Source organism: Muscardinus avellanarius, assembly GCF_963383645.1.
Source record: "Muscardinus avellanarius genome assembly, chromosome: 13".
Lineage (NCBI taxonomy): Eukaryota > Metazoa > Chordata > Mammalia > Rodentia > Gliridae > Muscardinus > Muscardinus avellanarius.
In genome coordinates this window covers 81,255,300-81,276,899 of record NC_137799.1, presented here as the reverse complement: position 1 = coordinate 81,276,899, position 21,600 = coordinate 81,255,300, and the positions used below count along the sequence as shown (strand labels likewise).

At 41.8% G+C, this 21,600-nt stretch overlaps 1 protein-coding gene across 2 annotated transcripts in view; it reads left to right on the top strand.

The window, feature by feature from the left end:
* The window catches only part of PRUNE2 (prune homolog 2 with BCH domain), a gene marked incomplete at both ends in the record, with an annotated part of 276,889 nt that overhangs the window by 239,534 nt on the left and 15,755 nt on the right, over positions 1–21,600 (top strand). For both annotated transcript variants that reach the window (XM_080709115.1, XM_080709114.1), the window contains 5 exons: positions 1,361–1,561; positions 10,033–10,206; positions 17,188–17,290; positions 17,928–18,059; positions 19,276–19,362. In XM_080709115.1, coding sequence (XP_080565241.1) covers positions 1,361–1,561; positions 10,033–10,206; positions 17,188–17,290; positions 17,928–18,059; positions 19,276–19,362 — 697 coding nt within the window. The remainder of the gene's footprint in view (positions 1–1,360; positions 1,562–10,032; positions 10,207–17,187; positions 17,291–17,927; positions 18,060–19,275; positions 19,363–21,600) is intronic.

Genomic DNA, 21,600 nt, shown 5'->3' with positions numbered 1-21,600 from the left:
GTTAAGCAATGAGTTATACATTATATTAAAATTCTATAAATACAAGCAATAATGAGAATATCAAACAGTAGTAATGACACCATCAGTAAGGAATTGTTGCCAGTAAAAATCTGATTCAAACCATCCTTTTAAAAATTCTTCCAAGGTCATTTAAAGGGTTTTTTGTTGTTGTTGTTTGTTTTTTTTTGTCTTTTTGGAACCAGGATTGAACCCAGAGCACCCCACTTGCAAAGCAGGCACTTGCCACTGAGCTACATCCCGGCCCCTCCCAGGGTCATTTAAACGCCAATTTATTTTTTGGTCTTTTTTTTTTTTTTCAAACAGTTGACTAGGTGGGTGATATTTGATGATTTGTCAGCTATATAGATATGGCATTCTGTATTACTAACAGCACAAGTGCCCCTTGAGAAGTGATGATGATGTAAAATGCCATGTGGCTTTGTAAGACTTCTTTTCTCAGTAAGGACATTTTAGTATTTACCAAGCTTAAAGTTTATTGGTTGCCATGTAAGGCTTGTTTGGTAAAATCAGCTAATACATCCATGTGGGCAGTTGCATCCTGAAGCCCTAAAGTAGGAACAAACAAATACTTTCCATTTACTTTCATGGTCATAGCACTGAAATATTGATCAGATCTATATGGCCATGAGTAGTGAAAAGTTAGCAGAGCTCATATCAAAGGAAGCCAAATATGCCTCTGTGTCTAGGAAAGTCCAAAGTACAATGTCCTGTCCAACCAAGGAAAGTCAGGGCCAAAGACAGGTTACACAGAGCCACTGAGTTACATTACTCACTATCCAATAAATGCTAGATCACCATCCCTAGCCAGTCCTGATACACAGCAAAACATGAATGAATACCATGCAAGATTCAGAGTATTATTTAGTTGACTCACTTTGGTATGATTATGTTGTTCCCAACATTAGAAGGCCTCAAAACATCAATAACTAGGTTAAGCCATGTGAGTATTAATCCCATACTTGGGCAACAGTTTCTTTTACAATGTAGTCAAAATCACCTTTGGGTTTTTATTCCAACCTTTTTAATGATGATCTTATGATATTATCACATAAAAATGTAAAATTATGTCCAAGATGATCAAGACTTTGATTTATGGGCCAGTTATAGTAAATGCCTCTGGGTGGAGTTTGAGGAGTTTGGGTTAGGATATAATTGTTTCCTCTGGAAGCTCATGAGCAGAGCAACCTGGATCTGAGAGCTCACAGCTTTAGTAGCTGTTTCCTTAGATGTTTTAGCAAGAGTTCAGGATGATTGCTGAGCTAAAGCAATGAATTCATGGGGCCTTTTCTCAGTCCAGGCCAGTCTGATACTTGATGTTGCTACTGTTCTTCTGCTTTAGAACCTCCTAATTCTCTGGATCTTAATGGCACGCATCCTCGGAGAGTCAAGCTCACAGCTCCAAATATCAATCTTTCTCTGGACCAAAGTGAAGGATCTGTTCTCTCTGATGATAACCTAGACAGTCCAGATGAAATTGATATCAATGTGGATGAACTCGACACGCCTGATGAAGCGGATTCTTTTGAGTACCCTGCCTCTGGTAAGTCACTAAGTTGGCAAGGCCCAAATGAAAAATAAAATATTTTCTAAGTGGCATGAAGCACAAACCTCCAGCACCTTCTGTGACTCTAGAAGCTTCCGTGTGTTTCTCAGCCATGGTTGACAGTTCCGAGCATGCCAAAGCAGGATGGTTTCCAGAGGTCTTTCATAACCATTGCTCTTTTGTCTCCTGCTCTTTGCAGGCCGGGTGCTAAGCACGGGGGAGGGAAGGCTGTTACCACTTGTATTGTAAGAAACCTGGGGCTGGGTTTGCAGGAAAAAATCATTTAATCTAGAAGATACAACTTGATGGGGAGAAATCAAATCAACTTCTTTGTACAAGTTCCCACTCTCTGGAATGCTAATTCCTCCAGATCTTTACATCACCAGCTCCTCCTCCTAATTCTGACTGTCCCCTCCTCAGAGAGGCCTTCCTCGACCTCCGCAGTCTACTCCCACCCCATCACTGGTCTAAGCCAGCATTCATTTTCTTTTCTCTGAACCACAAGTTTAAATTTATTTATTTATTTTTGGTACTGGAAATGAGATCAGGGGGCATTCTACCTCTAAGCTACACTCCCAACCCTTTTTATTTCTTTATTTTGAAACAGGTTCTCCCTAAGTTGCTGGAAATTTATTATTTAACAATTTGTTTGATTGTTGCTGTGTTTATTGTTTCTCTTTTTCCACTGGAACATATGCTTTGTGAGGGCAGAAACTTCAATATGTTTGATGCTTTTATTTCCAAAACGTAGGAAGGAAGAAGGGATGGAGTGAGTAGATGGGGAAAAACAAAAAGGAAGATGAAAAGTGGTCAAGTTAAAGACTGACCCTCCCGATTTGGATTTGTATATAAATCTTACTTTAGTTCTTTCCCTTGATCCAAAAAGTTTGATATGTTAAAAAGCATATGTACAGGCCGGGTGTGGTGGCACACGCCTGTAATGCCCATGCTTGGGAGGTGGAGACAGGAGGTTCGCGTGGGTTCGAAGCCAGCCTCGCTGGCTTAAGAAACCCTGTTTCCAAATAAAAATATAAAAATAGGTCTGGTAGTGTAGCTCGGAATTAGAAGGGTTTCCAGGAACTCCAGTACCACCAAAAAAAAAAAAAAAAAAAAGCATATGTACATATATGTACATATAAAGCATTTACTTAAAAAAATAGGTAGTTTCTGTTTCACTTCTAGTCAGGTGGCATTCTCTAAAATTATAATATTTGAAAGTCAAAGTGAGAGTTGTAGCCACGGGTATTGCCATTTTCTTGTTATTGTTTGTGTGTGTGTGTGTGTGTGTGTGTGTGTTTCTAGGGATTGGACACAGGGGCATTCTACCTTCAAACTATACCCCAAGTCCTATTTTTTATTCTACATTTTTGAGACAGGGTCTCACTAAGTTGTGGAGGGTCTCACTAAGTAGCTGAGGTTGGTGGTGAACCTGTGATCCTCTTGTCTCAGCCTCCCAAGTATTGGAATACTGGAATTACAGGTGTAGGTGTGCTCCACCATGCCCAGCAAGTTTATCATGAGAGAGAGAGAGAGAGAGAGAGGGAGAGAAAATGTTTGTGGATGGGGGAGGCACTTGGGATTGAACCCAAGGGAATTCTAGCTCTGAGCTACACCCCTAGACTGTTATTCAAAAAAGGGTCTCACTAAGTTGCAGAGCACCTCACTGAATAGCTGAAGCAGGCCACAGATCTGCAATCCTCCTGTCTCAGTTTCCCAAGTACGGGGATTATAAGCATGCTCCATCATGCCTGGCTCTTTTAAGTAGAGATTTTATCATATTCATGAATTTCTCAGTAGACTTCTTTTGGTATCCATAGAAGGTTGGTTCTGGGACCCTAAATAGATACTCAAACCCAAGGATATTCAAATCCTTTATATAAAATGGCACAATTAGAAATACAACATACACACATTCTTTCTTTAGATAAACTGTTATTTACAATACCTAGCACGAGATAAGTGCTATGTAAATAGTTGTATTGTTTTATAATAATGACAAGGAAAAAATGTCTGTACAATTTCAGTGTAGATGTAGGTGTTTTCCCCTATATAATTTCTGTGCAGATGGTTGAATCTGCACATGTGGAACCTGTGGGTACAGAGGGCTGATTGTAGTTAGCTGTGTATTTGATCTTGTAGGTTATGATACCCAAATATGAAATGAAGGAAAGTCTTGAACTGAGAGTTGTTCCTACCACTCCGATAAGTCTCCCGTGGCTACCCCATCCATCCCAGCTGTCCGGGTCCTTTTCCTGCTAATACACTGGCTTTAAATCCCACCGAAGATGTTGTGGCATGACTGCGCCCCCCTTCTCCCCCCCCTTTACCTCCCTGTTGCTGTGGAAAGCTTTGTCACACCACATCTGAACCTTTTACTTTTATAAATAGTCAAACTGTCAAGCAAAGAGGTGGTGGCTGAGCAAGCTGGTAATTAAATCCGCCACTTGCTGATACAGTTCTTTTTATTTAGTTGACATAAGTATGTTGAAATGAGCCAGTTCAGTGGCCACAACCCTCCTCCCAGATCCTAAGCTCAAAGGACAGAATTGTAATGCAAGTTGTAGTCTAAAATTTGCCTTGATTTTCAAATAAAAATGTGTCTTTGACACTTTCAAACAAACAAGCGGAAACAAAGTACATCTAAATAGCTATATTTTGTAAACATGAAGACATGGATTGCCGCTTCACAAGAAGAATGGAATGTAAATACATTTTAGTCCTGAAGTATGAAATAAGTGCTTAAAAACTGCACGCTTTGGGGGTTCTCATGCAAGTATTTTAAAACTAGGCCTATGTGTTCTAGGTAACATTGGAGTGTTTCAGAAGCATACTTTATTTAATGAATGTTTGTGTAGGATTTATTTTAATTGCTCTGTTAATATTAACTACTTTGATCTTTGTGTCACCTTGACAAAATAGGTGTTTTTTTCCACTGTAAATAAGAGAGCAGTGAGGCTCAGAGAGGTTAATAGTTTGCCTAAGGTCACAGAGCCAAGATTCTAACCTGGAGTTGTTGTTTTTGACTTCAGGCCCTTCAGGCCCATGCTACTCCCTGTGAGTGGACCAGCACTATGTAGGACAGGGGTTTTCCTTTTTACTTGATTAAGCATACCTACCCACGCCCCAGCACGATGCCCCCCTCACTCCATACATTTTTTTTTTTTATCTAGCCATTTTCATAATTTGACTTTTACTTTCCGGTCTAAAAGATTTTCCTGTCATTTGTCTCTTTTTATGTAGTAGCAGATGACCAAACACCTCTTAAAGCGTATTTGCCCAATAAGGCATATGGAGAGTTTTAAGATATCAAAAATCATTTAAAATTTTAAATAAAAAAATTTACATTTAAAAAATTCAAAAAAAATTAAATTAGAAGATATTAAAGTGGTCTTTACATCCAAGCAACTCTAGCAGTTATGCTCAAACAGTTGAGAAATATAACTTAAGGTCCCAATATAATTAAAATGGATTTCCTTTGATAGTTACAATGTGCCTAAGAGGTCAGAAATAGATATATAGTGAAGGACCTAGGAGGTCTGTATTTTATATTAAGGGCTATCTTTGTTTAAATGCTTTGTTAAGCCAGTCTTAGAAATTTTTAAAAAATACCCAAAGGCAGAAAAAAATGATGACTTATTTTTATTTTTCACATCTAACACAAAGTCATTTTTACCATAACTCAGACACCAGCAAAGGCATTTCATAAGGGAAGTGGAAAAATGATAAAGAATTTTCGCCTGCATAGTTCTGATAAGGACGTTATAGGAAACACTCATGTCTCTTCTACTTTTTCTTCCTGGGTTCTCATTCAGAGATCTTGTCTAAGCTGGATTTTCTGATATCCCTAATAACAGTTTTCTGGGTTGTGATGCACCTCAACATTATTTCCAGATAACCAGGGAGTCACTTTGAGTAACAGCCTTGTTTATGCTCTATATTTTCACAGCCTACAGGCAACTGGCTTGTAAAATTAATTCCTTGTTTTAGCTCTGCATATAAACTAACCAAGTGTTGAAATTGCTGTGTTTTACCCACAAGCAGCCTTATGCTGTAATAGTGTTGGCTAGAAAAATGGTTTTTCTTTGTGTCATTGTACACTGAGTTTTTACAGTCAAATTAACTTACTACCTGCTATTTGCCACCCAAAGAATGTGAAAGGTTTCTTAACTGTATTCCAATAGTAAGAACAACTTCAAGCATATTGCCTTCTAAGAGTATTCATGTTACCCAAGAAAGATCATAATATGCAGCCGGGTGTGGTGGTGCACACTCGTAATCCCTGTGCTTGGGAGGCGGAGACAGGAGGATCGCACAGGTTCGAAGCCAGCCTCGCTAGCTTAAGAGACCCTGTTTCCAAAAATAAAATAGGTCTGGGAGTGTAGCCCGGAGGTAGAAGGGCTTCCACACAAGTGTGTATCGGTACAGGAAGGCTACAGCTGACTTCATAATGAACCCCAAGAATGGATTCTCCAATGTGGTGTCTGTAGCACAGAACATTCAAGAGCTTATGTGCTTAATCACCCCAAGAAGACAAAGGGAAAGTTCTTACCTCTCCCCTGCGTATGAGGGCTTCTTTTTTCAGTTTTTATTTATTTTTATTGGCGCACTTTACACGAGTTTGTCATCTACAGACACCAGCTGATCATTGAGAAGAGAAAGCAGGCATTTCTTAACGAAGAGGGTGGGAGACTAAGCATTAAATTTGGAGGGTCTGGAGATAGAGTTTAAAGATAACTGAACATTTTTGCAAATAATCAGAAAATGAAAAGTGGGAAAGATGATACTTTATAGTTATGGGAGAATTATTAAGATCAGGAGGCTAATGCTACCAGAAGGGAGTCAGCGAAGCTGTCTTTACTTCTTACCAGCTTACATTATGTCTTCTAGAAGCAAACTCCTAAAAGAGCTTAATATACCCCTTGCTCGTAAGTAACTCCCTTTTCCCCCATTTAAATCAGGCAGAAGAGAAAGGAAAGGAGGAGCCCCAGCAACCTGCCAGCTCCCACACTCTGAAACATTAGGAATAACACCTCATAAAAACCCTAGTCTCATGCTTTTATTCCAAAATGAGTAATAATGCACAGTGCTTGGGAGGCTGAGACAGGAGGATTGTCAGCCTCAGCAACTTATTGAGACCTTTGGCAATGTAGTGAGACTCTGTTTCAGTATAAAAAGACTGGGGGTATAGCTTAGAGGTAGAATGCCACTGAGTTCAATCCCCATTACCAAAGAAAAAGAAGGTGAGGATATGCTTTTAGTATATTAATTTTTTTTTTTGCGGGTCTGGGGATGAAACCCAGGGGCATTCTACCTCCGAGCTACAACCCCAGCCCTATTTTTTATTCTTTATTTTGATACAGGGTCTCACTGAGTTGCAAATGGCCTCACTAAGTAGTAGCTGAGGCTGTCCGCGAACCGCGATCCTCCTGTCTCAACCTCCCGAATGCTGGGATTACAAGCGTGCGCCGCCATGCACGGCTTAAAATTTTTAAAAATTCAGTTAACTATATAAAAATTTTACATAAATGTTAAGGCTCAACACAAGGAAGTATAATAATTACAATACCTGACAAATATCTGTATTAAGAACTACACCAGATCAATAAGGAGTGCCATAGGCAAAGGATTTGACAGGAACTTCCATGTCTTAGCAAATAAACATTTTTAAATGAAAATTTCAAATAAAAACAACTGCGTGATTCTTTATCTTAAATTGTCAAGGGTTAAGAACTCTGATGGCTCCCAATGTTACCATAATGGAAAGAAATGGGACTCTCATATATTTCGTTATGAAATATTCAAGGATAAAAATGTTCATAAAAACTTCAAGTGCTTATGCCCAGCATTCCATTGCTAAAACATTCCCAATAACAACATGTGCAGAAATGAGGTGAGACCCATGTAAAGATGTTCAATGAAATAACTCTCTTGTGAAAAAAATACTCAAGATTAATTAGAGTTTCTCTTAAGTTATCTTCTAGGAGCTTTATAGTTTTGCATTTTTTATATTTAGGTCCATGGTTCATTTTGAGTTAATTTGTGTAAAGGCTCCAAAGTCTGGGTCTAGGTTCATTTTTCTGATACGGATGTTCCACTGACTTAACATCACTGGTTGTTAAGACTGTCTTTGTCCCATTTTACAACTTTGGCTCCCTTGTCAGAGATCAGTTGACTATATTGTCATGGTATGTGCTTTAACCAGAATAAAGAATGCTGAATACAGAAATTTTTTCAGTGAGAAAACTTCAGTAAAAGCATGCAGAAAACAAAACAACCTTATTTCCACTCTACAGAGATCACCAGGGCCAAACTAGAGCAGGCCAGAGGGCGCCAAACATGGCGCAGAGGGCCGGAGGATGGTGGTTCCGTGTGTGTGTGTGTGTGTGTGTGTGTGTGTGTGTGTGTGTGTGTACGCTTGTGCGTGTGTGTATTAGGACATCAGAAGACAAGCCTGTATCAGAGCTGAGAGGATATGAGTACAGAGAAACAAAATAGGAACTAGGGTTCCAGGAATTAGGAATTAGGGTCCTAGGAGCCCGGATTAGTGTCTAAGGTACTTAACCCAAGCAAAAAGGGATTCTGAACAGATGGGTGGATTTGCACCAGCCACACAGTGCTTGGTTAGGAGCCAAAGGTGGATGCTTCTGTCCTCACTAAGCTGCAGAGTGCCAGTGGGACACAGTGGGCGCAGGCGTGAGCCAAGGCTGGAGGTGGCGGTAGATGTTGCTGTTGGCAAAAAAATAAAAAGTCTGGGATTGTTTCCCAACTGAGCTCCATTTTCTTGTTCTAAGTCACAGGTAATTAGCCCTTTGGAATGTATAGTCCCCGAATCTTTTGGATTGTAACGGCTTTGTCCTGCCTCCCTTATAGATTACCTGTGTTTCCAGGAACCGGCCCCAGCCTCCCTTTACTTATCCACTCACCTGCATAGTTTTATTGCGTGTTCTGAGTAGATTCCAAGCTCTGTAGAGCATGTGCTGGTAGACGCTAGTATTGAACATGATCTGGGCACAGTTCCTTGGCCCAAAGAACTCACAGCCTCTTTGGAAAATAAGTAAGAATGAGAATCACACATTTGAGGCACAGAGTGATAACTTAGACGAATTGGAAAAGGTAGAGGTTTTTACTTTATTTACTTACTAAACCTGTGGTCTGGGACAAATTACATCACGGTCTGTTTTTTCTTTGTTTTTGTCCATTTTAATATCTACTATTATACCTGGTACAAGGTGGTAGCTGCTCAATAGAGTCATGCTGCTATTATTATCAAAGTCCCATAGAAAGAATACAAGGAAAGTGTAGTACAAATTCAAAAGCTTTTTTCTACAAACAGAAAAATATCTCAGAATTATTAGTAAGATTATAAATAGTGTTTTCCTTCAAATTACTTCAAGATACAAAGATTAAAACTGAGCTTAATGGTACGTGACTATAATCCCAGTACTTGGGAGGCTGAGACAGGAGGATCACAAGTTTAAGGCCAGCCTCAGCAATTTAACAAGAGTCTCAGCAACTTACTGAGACCATGTTTCAAAATAAATAAAAGGGGCCGGTGGTATAGCTTGAAGGTAGAACACATCTGGACTCAATCCCCAGTATGTACATGAGTGTACATATATATGTAACAACCATTGAACCTTACCATGCTGTAAAATTATAATACATTAATAAAATATTTTTAACGAATAACAATTATTAAATTCTATTAGTACTGTTGGTAAAAATAGAAAAAATACTGCTTACTCTTAAAGAAAACAAAACAGGGTTGCTCTTTTTGGATGCAAAGAGTAAATATCTTTCCAAAGAATAGTCGGATATAAGAATGTTGTTCCTTATTTATCTGTACACTTAGGAGTTTTGTGAATTGGGGAGCCTTAGAATATTTCTGGTCTACAAAGTTGTTTATTTCTAACTTGCTATAAAAACTTTCTACAGCATATTTTGAAACAGAAGTTACAGGAAGTAATATCAATTTTACATCCAGATGTGCTCTAGAACAGGTCCAACCCTGTTGTAAGAGTCTTAGAGCGAGGGTCTTGGCTGGTAGTATTTGTCAAGACATCAAGCTAAAGGCCCCCAAACACTCGGACGGTCAGGAGATGAGGCCCAAGGAAACCAAGATGGGCCTGAGAAGCAGCCTTCCGCCCCACCAGGAAGACCTGCAGTCTCTACCTGCATGGTCAGGGATGAGTCGGTACCCGCTTATCCCTCAGTGGGCCACTCCTGACACAAGACAGCCCTGACTCACCTAGCCCCACCCGCAGCAGGACCCTCACAACGGATTTGGTTCAGCCAGTCTTTTTTATGAAGACTGCACAGAGTGGACATAATGCAGCGAGGGTGTGTTTGTGGCGAGGGTGGGTTGCACTCCACGTAGAAACGCCAGGGGACTGCTTACAGTCCAGTGGTTTTGCCGCCTCTGCTGTGGCCTCTGCTGCTGTCAGCTCTGCTCTGTGCTTCATTTCCAGAAGATCCCACAGCCAACAAAGATTCAGGTCAAGAGTCAGAGTCTATTCCAGAATATACGGCAGAAGAGGAGCGGGAAGACAACCGGCTGTGGAGGACGGTGGTGATTGGAGAGCAGGAGCAGCGGATTGACATGAAGGTCATCGAGCCCTACCGCAGGGTCATTGCCCACGGAGGTATTCATGCTCTGTGGATCTGGGAAGTGGGAGGGGCGGCACGCTTTAAAACTAGAAAACAAAACTGGGGCCGGGCATGATGGTGCATGCTTGTAATCCCAGCATTTGGGAGGCTGAGACAGGAGCATTGCGCAGGTTCGAAGCCAGCCTCAGCTACTTAGTGAGGCCCTTTGCAACTCAGCGAGACCCTGTTTCAAAATAAAAGAATAAAAAAATAGGGCTGGGGGTGTCGCTCAAAGGTAGAATGCCCTGGGGTTCCATCCCCAGGCCTGCAAAAACAAAAACAAAAAAACAAAAAACTAGGGTTGCTTGTAGCATGACCTCTCAGAGACCGTATTTTACAGTTTGTGTTCAGGGTACTGAGAGCTAAGTATGTAACATCATAGTCTGTTCATTAAAATTTTTCTGCTGTATTAATGTCTAGGGAATTCCTGTCAGTGGGGTGGAACTGAATAGTTCTTAGTAATGCTGTGCCCTGCAGTAAGGCCAGTCCCCTAGTGGGGTTTCTAGTTACAAAACACCATTTGTATCCTCTTCAGTTGCTTTAGGGAATCTTTTTAGACTCAGCCTGGGAATTTTTTTTCTACATAAATCTTGTTTTTTTTTGTAAACGCCATTAAATCTAGGCCTGCTAGGCAGCATTGAAGCCTCCACTTGGTGAGGCAGCAGGGAAAGGGAGATGCTTATTCTGTGTGTCTAGTGCTTTCTTAGTGGCTCCGATTCATTTGAGACTCACAGAAAGAGAAGCCGGAGCCACACATGTACCACTGTGGACTTCGAGGCACCACGGGCACCGCCCAGCTTCTTCCAGAAAAAGTGCAAGCCGACACGGCAATCGCTGCTCCCACGCTCTGTCTTCCTTAACGATGACAGGGAAACAAGGGTCTTGGCATAGCAATTAAATCTGCTGCCGCATTTGTTTCTAACGCACACAAGGACGTCTTGTTATTTCGGCCAAACATCCCTCTTAGCAGATCTGTCCGTTTCTACCCCAAACACTTCTACCTCCACCCAGGGGATCCTCCTTGACCGTGACTGAGCCCTTGGCCATCACCTTTCTTCACCTGGCCTCCAGTGTCCTGGTGTGGCAACATGGCCCCATGAGAGAGGGGCCAAGGACAGTTCCCTCTGAGAACAGCCTTCCTCACAGTCCTTCCCAGTGAAGGTGGGCCTGATCTTGCTGGGGACGAGGGGACCCTCTTGTCCTGAGGGTGGGAACCATGACTGAAACACCCACAGGTCTTCCCAGCAGGCGGTCCCTCCTTTGCACCACCCAGCAGGTTCGTTTGCTCTGGGGAAATCAAAATCGAGCAAGGCTGACTCTAAGAGTGGCCTGCACTTGTTCTAAAAAGTATAGAAAATGCAGAAAAGTCAGTGGGGAGCCCTGGAGCATACCTATAATCCCTCTACTCAGGGGGCTGAGACATAGGATCACACATCTAAGGCCAGCCTCAGTAACTTAGCAAGACACTGTTTCAAAATAAAGTAAAAAGGGTGGGGATGTTGCTCAAAGTAGGTTGTCCCTGAGTTCAGTCCCCAGTACCAAATAAATAAGTCTGTCAGGGTACATCCAAATCACCCAGAGATAATCCCTATGACATTTTATATCCTTAGCTTTTTAAAATACTTGTATTGGTGGGTTATAATTATCATGGTCTCATAGCGACATTCAAACACTCACACACCACCGTGTTGCTGCTGCTGTACGACTGAATCCTCTCTAAAAACTTCAGTAGCCTCGCCTGTTTGTTTTCCAACCCTGGTGAAGTCAGGTGGGCTGGGTGGATGGGTTAAGCCCATCGGCTGGTGCCTGAATCAGAAGAGAATTATCGCCAATACACAGGTGGCAAGGAAAGGTCATCGCCTCTGCCTGTCAAGGTCACTATGAAAACCCACCCGAGACCTCGGGGCCAGCCTGATTTGCTGAGGTCTCCGTGCCCCGCCCTCCTCTGCTTTGTTTGCTCTTCTCCATCATGTGTCTCGAGCTTGGCCTATGTCTGTGTGACTGTCCGGTTCCTTTGGAAGGGGCCTTCCTTCTCCCCGGCTCGCCCTCTACCTTTCCCAGGTGCCCCCGCATGGCTGCCTCTGGCTGCACCCATCGGTACCGTAGTGAAGGCCAGCTTTCCTACACCCAGCCAGCCGTGTGCCCGTGGGTGACGCCCGTTGGGATGTTGCCTCTGAATTTGCCAAAGCTTCGTCTTCTGCCGTGGAAGCTCACGCCGCTCTCAGACCTCATGATGAAAACATTTCTCAGGCACCAGCCTGTCGTGTTTGTCATCCTGCCTTCTGATGAGCATTTGAAAAGCGGACTGCCCAGTGGGCTCGAGTCCTGAGCGGGCGCTTGGCACTTTGCTCTGAGGACGGCTCCTCAAGCAGGCCCTGTGGGACGCACCCGCTGCAGGGCGCTCTGCAGCCGCTGCGAGGTGGGCACAGTCGCGGAAGCTGGCCCCCAATTCACACCCTGCCAACCATTCCCGATGTGCTTGAATAAATAATTCGGCCTTCAGCTTTGGTGAGCTTGCTGAGGTGCTGCCGTAGGCCCTGAGTGCGCACGGAGGAGTGCGACAGCTAGGCCTGTCTCTGCCACAAGCGAGTCTCTGCCTTTGGCATGCCACGCCTCTTCTCTCAGCCTCAATTACTCCATCAGTTGAATTAGACTGATCCCAACACCAGTGTTCCCATCCTACGACCCCAGGAGCAATACCCCTGCCATCTGCTTACATAAAAAGAAAAAAAAGCAAAGAGCATTCTGGGTAGGTTTGCTCGGTCAGCGGCATGGGGTCATGGTGAGGTCAGAACTGGCTCTTTTGAACTTGAGACAGAGAACACATTTAAAGAGTCGAGGACAGTCGCGCCAAAGAATTTTAACAACGAGTTTTCCTCTTGTTCTTTTTCTTTTACTTCTCTTATCCCACTCTAGGAGACTCAGGTAACCTCTGCAGTGTTGCTGGACAATGCTCCTGGAAAGAATGCGCAGAAGAGTTGCGGCTGGTGTGTGTGTGTGTGTGTCTTGGCTGCGACTGTGCCATCTTTCCCTCTCTCTCCATCCCATTTGCTGGCCAGCAAACTTGTGTTCCATCCTTTCATGCCTCTGTGTGCTGCCCAGGTAAGGCTTGCGTGGTCGCTTCCCAGGGCCCAGGAGGCTCCCCGGAGGGAAGCGCCACCCCACCACACACGCCCTACCTTCACCTCGTGATCGTGAAGACAGAGCCTGGCAAGATGAGTGTTTTAGAAACCAAGCCCCATGTGAATCACGCTATTGCCAACAGGCAGCTTTGCCTGAATAAGCTGCCTATTTTAGCAGAGAAATTAAATAGTTTAGCTGACCCCAGAACACACTGAGGGGGAGCATGTCAAGGAGCAAATGGTCCTGCTCATTCTAGTGACCGCGCTCTGCCCGCAGTTATCGCCTGAAGTATCTCCAGGGCCTGACTGTGGCGTGGACTCGATGTAGGAGGAAAATTTTCAGGTGGAAATCTTTTTACTTCTGTTTCTTTTCTCAAATCATCTTCTCCCCTTCTACATTCTCTTTTCTTGTTTACCTCTTCTTATAGTGACTCTGCCATTAAGCACAAAGAGCCATTTTCTTTTTTTTCAGCATTAATAAATCTTTATTACAAAATCAATAGGATATAGAAAGAAGAGAAGAAAAAAGCAGTGTGCTGCCATGTGCACTAGAGAGCCAGAAAATGGAACTCTGACCCTTTTTCGAGACCCTAGCCCTTAAATAGATTGTGCATTGGTATCTTCTTATCAGCATCACCAAGGCAATGGGCCAGTAACTCATTTCTTGGGCAGGTGGCGGCTCTTTGTCTCTAGACAGTGCACTTACTAAGTACAGGGGATAAGTTCAGCAATTGTATATAAACTGCTATTCCTTATCTACACAATGATCATGCAGCAGTAAGTTGACCCATCAGTATTCTTTGGATTAATTGAACGCTGGGGAACGTCACACTAGGCACTTATATAATAAGCTGAGTTGCCATTTAAGACTTCTGAAGAACTATTTATAAATGTCCATCCTGCCCTTAAAATTGTAGAAAAAGGAAATCAGTGTAATTGAGTAGTCATGATCTTGAAAATATTCTGACACCCTGAAGCCAGACAAATACATTTAGAAAGATGTATTTTTATCTGTGTGTGCTTGCACTTGCCTGTAATCCCAGTATTTAGGAGATTGAGACAGGAGGATTGCAGGTTCAAAGACAGCCTCAGCAACTTAGCGAGACTCTGAGCAATCTAGCAAGACCCTATTTCAAAACAAAAAATAAAAACTGCTGTTATTATAGCTTGAAGGTAGAATGCCTCTGGGTTTAATCCCTGGTAACACACCACACACACACACACACACACACACACACACACACACACGAATGATGTGTTCTTACTTGTTAATTCGTAGTCCTGTTTCTGTTGTCTCTTTGAACTCACCTTTCATTGTGCGGAGTTGGAAACGCATATGTTTGTGCTGTCAGCTAAGCTACTACATCCTTCGTGACTTTCCATTTAGTTATAAATCTTCAGAAATAAAATTGGTAGAACAAGGACTTCTTATATTAAATACTCCGTCTGCTGTCTCATCTGTATTTTCATTCTGAAAAGAATCTGATAAATACCTTTATACTGGAAACAGTGGAGCTAGAGAAAACAGTCCAAAAGAAGCGACTGGACTGACCTTTCGCAAGCGCGTGCTGGGTCGGGCGCGCACCTGTGAGACGGCATCTTATCATTTATACTGTGTGCAGCGTAAATATTGTATGCAACAACCTCAAATTAGTAACATTAACAAACACACAACCGGATGTATTTTTAGTTGGTTTCATTCTCCCCCACCTTGCTTGCAATATAGTCACACTCTGTCTTTGTAGATAATAGCGTATTAAATTGCTTTTCAGGAATTCTTTAACCCACCTACATTTGTACCTAGCCATGTGACCACCAGGGAGGTGCTTCTGAAAAATACTTCTGCGGGATACTTTTTAGACTTCTGAAAAAAATGAGACATCCTGAGTTCTGGAGGATCAGGCCAGGCATGGAGATGCGTCCTGTCCTCCTACTCAAAGCTCTGACGGGATCTCTATTAAATGATTCTTAAGTCCAGAACTGTATGATACTAACTGCAAGTATTTTTTTTTTTTTTTTTTAGTGGTACTGGGGTTCCTGGAAGCCCTTCTATCTCCGGGCTACACTCCCAGACCTATTTTTACATTTTTATTTGGAAACAGGGTCTCCTAAGCCAGCGCGCGCGGCTGGCTTCGAACCTGCGCGATCCTCCTGTTTCTGCCTCCCAAGCACGGGGATTACAAGCGTGCGCCACCAGGCCCGGCTCAAACTGCAAGTATTTTAATGGAGATATTTTTAAACAATGATAGGGAAGCCGGGTGTGGTGGCGCACGCTTGTAATCCCAGCATTTAGGAGGCTGAGACAGGAAGATTGCAGTTCCTAGACATCCTTAGCTACTTAGTGAGGCCCTTTGCAACTCAGTGAGACACTTTCAAAATAAAAAAATAAAAAAATTGGGCTGGGGGTGTCGCTCGGAGATAGAATGCCCCTGGGTTCCATCCTCAGTACTGAAAAAAAAAAAAAAGTGATAGGGGCTGGGTGTGGTGCTACCCGCTTGTAATCCCAGTACTTGGGAGGCTGAGACAGGAGGATAGTGGTTTGCGGATAGCATCAGCCACTTAGTGAGGCCCTCTACAACTTAGTGAAACCCTGCTTAAAAGTAAAGAATAAAAAATAGGACTAGGGGTATAGCTTGAAGGTAAAATGCCCTTGGGTTCAACTTTCAGTTCTGAAAAAAAAAATAAAAAAAGATAGGGGTTGGCGTGTAGGTCAGTGGTAGAACGCGTGCGAGGTCCTGGGTTCATTCCTCAGACACACACACTTCTTCCCACATACCTACCTACCTAGGGGGATTTGACAGACACCTTTGAGCTTACCACAAAGATGAGCTGTGATAAAACATAAAATTTGCTTAAAAGATGAGGCAATGCTGAAATTATATTGGGGGTTTCAAAAGATAGGAATAATGTCCCAAGATGCATTTATGTATTTCTTAATCCTCAACGTCTCAGTGGCCGCACCTGCTTACAATGCCCATGTCCTGTTTTCTCAACACCACCTGCAAGTGGAACTGCTACCCCCATTCCCTCTTATCAGGAAGTAATGCTCAGGTTTTCCCCAAAGCACACATTTTCATAAAACTCCAGCTTTTGCCTGGCTCTTTTCTAACACGCCCCATTAAGAGATGAGGCTCTGAGCCTTGTGCTCAGTTATTCCAGACTTGGCTAGAGCTATCTGAGTGTAACCTTACTGCCTCTTGAGTCCAGGCATCCCAGAGGCACTCCAGGCATGTGAGCAGGCCTGGAAATCTAAAGAAAGATGTGTTATGAATCTACTCACTAGTATCTGTTTACAGGATGTGTGGGTCTGAGTTGATATTACAGTTCAGTGACTGAATTCTCCCAATCAACTGGGGTCTAACACTAAAAGCTAAAGAGGATTGAGAAGAACTCTTTCTTAGCTATCAGAATAAAGAAGTATTATATAAATTAGCTTGTTTGGAAATTAATATTGTATAAATTAGAATCTCATCAGTCAACTGGTGTGGCCTCAGACTGGGGGTGTAGAATATTTGCCTGCCATGCAGAGGGTCCTGGGTTCAATTCCCGGCACTAGGGGAAAAAAAGTTTTACCTTCTTTAATGAGTTGAATGTTTATGCACATCATTTGCAACCATATCTAACACATAAAATCATCCAAATATAATCAAACTATATATCTAAGACTATATAACACATTAGTCATTAAGAGATAATTATGTGCCTCTATGTTTCTAAAACTGTGTTTGCTATGATTCCCATAGTATATTTACACCCATGCACACGCTTGCCAAGGCTTTGATTTATCCTTTGGGTTCACGATTCCCTTGCTAAGTGCTTTCGGTCGGTTACAAATGTCTCTCTGTCTGTCCCCAGGGTGCTATGGGGACGGTCTTAATGCCATCATTGTGTTTGCTGCCTGTTTTCTGCCAGACAGCAGTCGGGCGGATTACCACTATGTCATGGAAAACCTTTTCCTGTGAGTGATACTTCTGACGTTTGAATCAATGTCTGTGGCATGCCATGGCAGAGAGAGCATCTTTAATTAAGGGAAGTAGAAACTGTAGACATTCTGAGCCTTTGTTAAAAGTCAGTAGGATTTCTCTCAAGAAATGAGTCTCAAGAGGGATTCCTATGAGGACTTCTTTTGTCAGTGAAATACATAGAAAAAGAACATAAATAGTTTGGCCTGCATTTTAAAATGTTGTAACATTTTCTTTGAGCAAAGTACTGTTCTTATTTCCTGATGACATTTTCTTATCTGATGAGAAATTAACTTCATTAATAGTCTATCCTTGATTAGTGGGAGTCGCCTTTAATGTTCAGTGACATTGTTGACATTTTAGAAAGTCAGGATTTTAACCTGCATATTTTTCTAGGATGTGTGAAATAAACTTTTTTTCTAAAAGATAACCAAATGAATGAGCAATACTCACTCTCAGAAAAATGATCTTAGGTAACTGTATTGTCCCCAAGCGGTAAGATGCACAGCTTTTTAAAAAAAATGTCATTCACTCTGTAATTTAAATGCTACATAATAATGGTGAATTATGATGCAAATGGATGCAATATTTCATATGGGAACTGAAAACACTCCCCTTCTTTCCTGTGATCAGATATGTAATAAGTACTTTAGAGCTGATGGTCGCTGAAGACTACATGATTGTGTACTTGAATGGAGCAACACCGAGGCGGAAGATGCCCGGGCTGGGCTGGATGAAGAAATGCTACCAGATGATCGACAGGCGGTACGTGGCTCTGTCCTCTCTCCACTGCCTTGACTCCCGGGTGTTACAGATCCCAAATCAAACTCCCTTTCCATCTACCAAATACACAGCTGCGTCTTAGAAACATTGAGCTCTGAATATTTGAAGCAATAAATTATAGAAATATTAATACAAGTGTCATCTGATGCCCCAAAGTTGAAATAAAGCAGTCCTCAGACTCTGTTGAGTGACTTCTCAAACCTGGCAGACCAAGTGTAGTTTAAACTGTGCAGGCACTGTTGCTACATGGAATGAGTATTTTGGCCAAATACTCAGGATTTTTAGAGGCATCCTGTGCCCTGGCTGCTATCTGTGTACACCAGACAGTGGTGGTTTGCGTTGTTCTCTTATTTCATGGTTCATTGTCAATTCAAGGTAATCCCAGCGGGTCACTTCCCCAAGACACTTTACTTCTATTCATACTGGGGATTTATGAGGAAAAACACTTTATTGCTATATATAGGAAAATTGGTATTATAAACATACAAATTTATGATATCTAATATGCATTGCATCTCCTTAAATGGGCCCCCTTGCAAAAGTAAAATGAAAGTGTCCTGGTTGTGTGTGTGTGTGTGTGTGTGTGTGTGTGTGTGTGTGTGTACATGTGTGCATGTGTTTACTGGGCATTGAATCCAGAGGCATTCTACCTTTGAATTATACCCCCAGCCCCATTATATATTTTATTTTGAAACAGGATCTCACTAAGTTGTGGAGGCTGGCCACAAACCTGAGATCCTCCTGTCTCAGCCTCCCAAGTCCTAGAATTACAGGTGTGTACCACCATGCCTGGCTGCCCTGTTACATTTAAATAAAGCCTGTTTTACTGGCTAAACATTAACAATTAGCATTGCTAATTGTATCCTTTTCAGAAAAATAAAGAAATGATGACAAAAATGAAAAGCATCATTAAACAGAAATATGCCATGATAGTTATACATTATGCACTCCAAGAATACCATCATTCTATTTTACATTTATTTCTATGAGAAAAAGGAGGTTTGACTCATACAAATTTCAAATTATGTCTCAAAAGTCATTATTAATTATGGCTATTTCACACATTTTTATAAGATAATAATGACTTTCTTAGACCTCTCTAAAATTATACAAATTTTTATTTGGAGATTTATTTTGTTTAAATTCCCAATAAAAATGGGTTAAGAGTAATATGCATGTTTTTCTTTTTTCAAAATAGGTTGCGTAAAAATTTGAAATCATTCCTCATTGTTCATCCGTCTTGGTTCATCAGAACAATCCTTGCAGTCACACGACCTTTTATAAGGTACAGTTATATTCTAGTAGAAGTGCTAGTAGTTTTTTAAGAAGTCTGTAAATTGTCTTATAAATAAGAACTTATAAGCTAAGAGTACCCAGGAACATTTATTTTGCCTTTGTCTTTCCTGAATAAACACTTTGGGCTATCTATCAAGAGTTCCTGATTAAGAGTGAGAATTATACATTAATGAATATTTCCTCCTCATCATTATAAAACATGAGTCTAAATTGCTTCCAGTAGCCGGGCGTCGTGGCGCACACTGGTAATCCCAGCATTCGGGAGGCTGAGACCGGAGGATCGCGGTTCGCGGACAGCCTCAGCTACTTAGTGAGGCCCTCTGCAACTCAGTGAGACCCGGTTTCAAAATAAAGAATAAAATAAAATAGGGCAGGAGGTGTAGCTTGGAGGTTGAATACCCTTGGGTTCCACCCCCAGACCCACAAAAAAAAAAATAAAATAAAATAAATAAATAAATAAATAAATAAATAAATAAATTGCTTCCTGTAACATAAAGTATGAAGTGGTAAGATTTCTATTCCACATAAGAAGAATAGACAATACTTTTGTGTGTGTAGGAGGGGTACTGCTAATTGAACCCAGGGGCATTCTACCTCCGAACTACACCCTGAGCCCTATTTTTTTTTTTTGAAACAAGGTATTGCTTAGTTGATGAGCGTCTCACTATTTGCTGAGACTGTCCTCAAACCTACGATCCTCCTTTCTCAGCCTTACAAGTACTAGGATTACAAGCGTGTACCACCCACACAGCTTAGACAATACTTTTAAAGTGGTACATTATTAGCCGGTGTGGTGGTACACGCTTGTAATCCCCGCGCTTGGGAGGCTGAGACAGGAGGATCGCACATGTTCTAAGCCAGCTTCAGCGACTTAGTGAGACCCTGTTTCCAAGTAAAGTATAAAATAGGTCTGGGAGTATAGCCCTGAGGTAGAAAGCCCCTGGGTTCCATCCCCAGTACCCAAAAAGAAGTGGTATATTATTTTATAGATAATGGAAAAGCAGAGTAACATGAAAATGGAAAATAAAGACTAACCAAGGACAGTAACAGTATCTTAATTGTTCCATTTCTTCTGAACAAATATCAAAAAGCTCACCAAAATTTAGTAGAGTCTGAGCAGCCATTTTGAGAGCTGTATTTTTTTTTTTATGGTGGTACTGGGGTTCCTGGAAACCCTTCTACCTTTCGGCTACACTCCCAGACACCCATTTTTTATATTTTTATTTGGAAACAGGGTCTCTTAAAAGCCAGCGCGGCCAGCTTTGAACCCGTGAGATCCTCCTGTCTCCACCTCCCAAGCGTAGGGATTACAAGCGTGCGCCACCACGCCCGGCATGAGAGCTGTATTTTAATCAAATATGAGAATTCTTAGTTTCAATTCAATGAATGTCTATTTAATAGTTCCTCTGAGTTAGTTCCTATGTATATTTAGAGGACGCAAACAAAAAAAGATATTGCTCATCATATAGTAAGACTTGAGACAGTTAAAGGAATATTATTTATCTCCTAGAGAGCTTAAAAAATAAAATAAAGTCTGGCCTTCCATTTGCATAGATTATAGAGCTGGAAGTGAAGTTCAGTGACAGAGTGCTTGTCTGGATCCTGGGTTGAATCCCCAGCTCTGCAAGAGAGAGAGGGATGGTAGCTCTAGTGCTGTGGTAAATTGCATCCAATAATGGCCTCCATTTATTGGGTACTTATCTGCATTATTTCATTCAGCCCTAATGACTGTTCTCTTAAGCAGATACTTTTTATTATTTCCATTACATAGAAAAAAGCCCTGAGGCTTAGACAGGTCAAACAAATTGTCTAAAGCAGAATCCAGGAAACACCATTTGGAAAGGATCAAAGTGCATCGATTTCAGTCTTTATTGGTGACATAAAGTCCAGTCTTGAATACTCAACTAAACAAATAGGTGGCTGTGTTCTGATCAACCTTTATTTATGAATACTGAAATGGAACTTCCGGTAGTTTCCACATATCACAAAATTTTCTAAATTGGTGGAGTTTTTTTTCCTCCCACCATGTTTAAAATGTAGAAACCATTCTTAGCCGCAGGACTGTAAATCGAGGCAGTAAGCTGGCCTTGGATCGTGGGCTGTGCTTTGCAGCCCCAGGTCTAGGATGGCAGAGGCAACACGTGATGTGCTCAGGCTCATTCTAAGAACACCGAGGTCAAGAACTCCACCACTGTGTCCTACAGTTCCATCATGTACATGCCTTAAG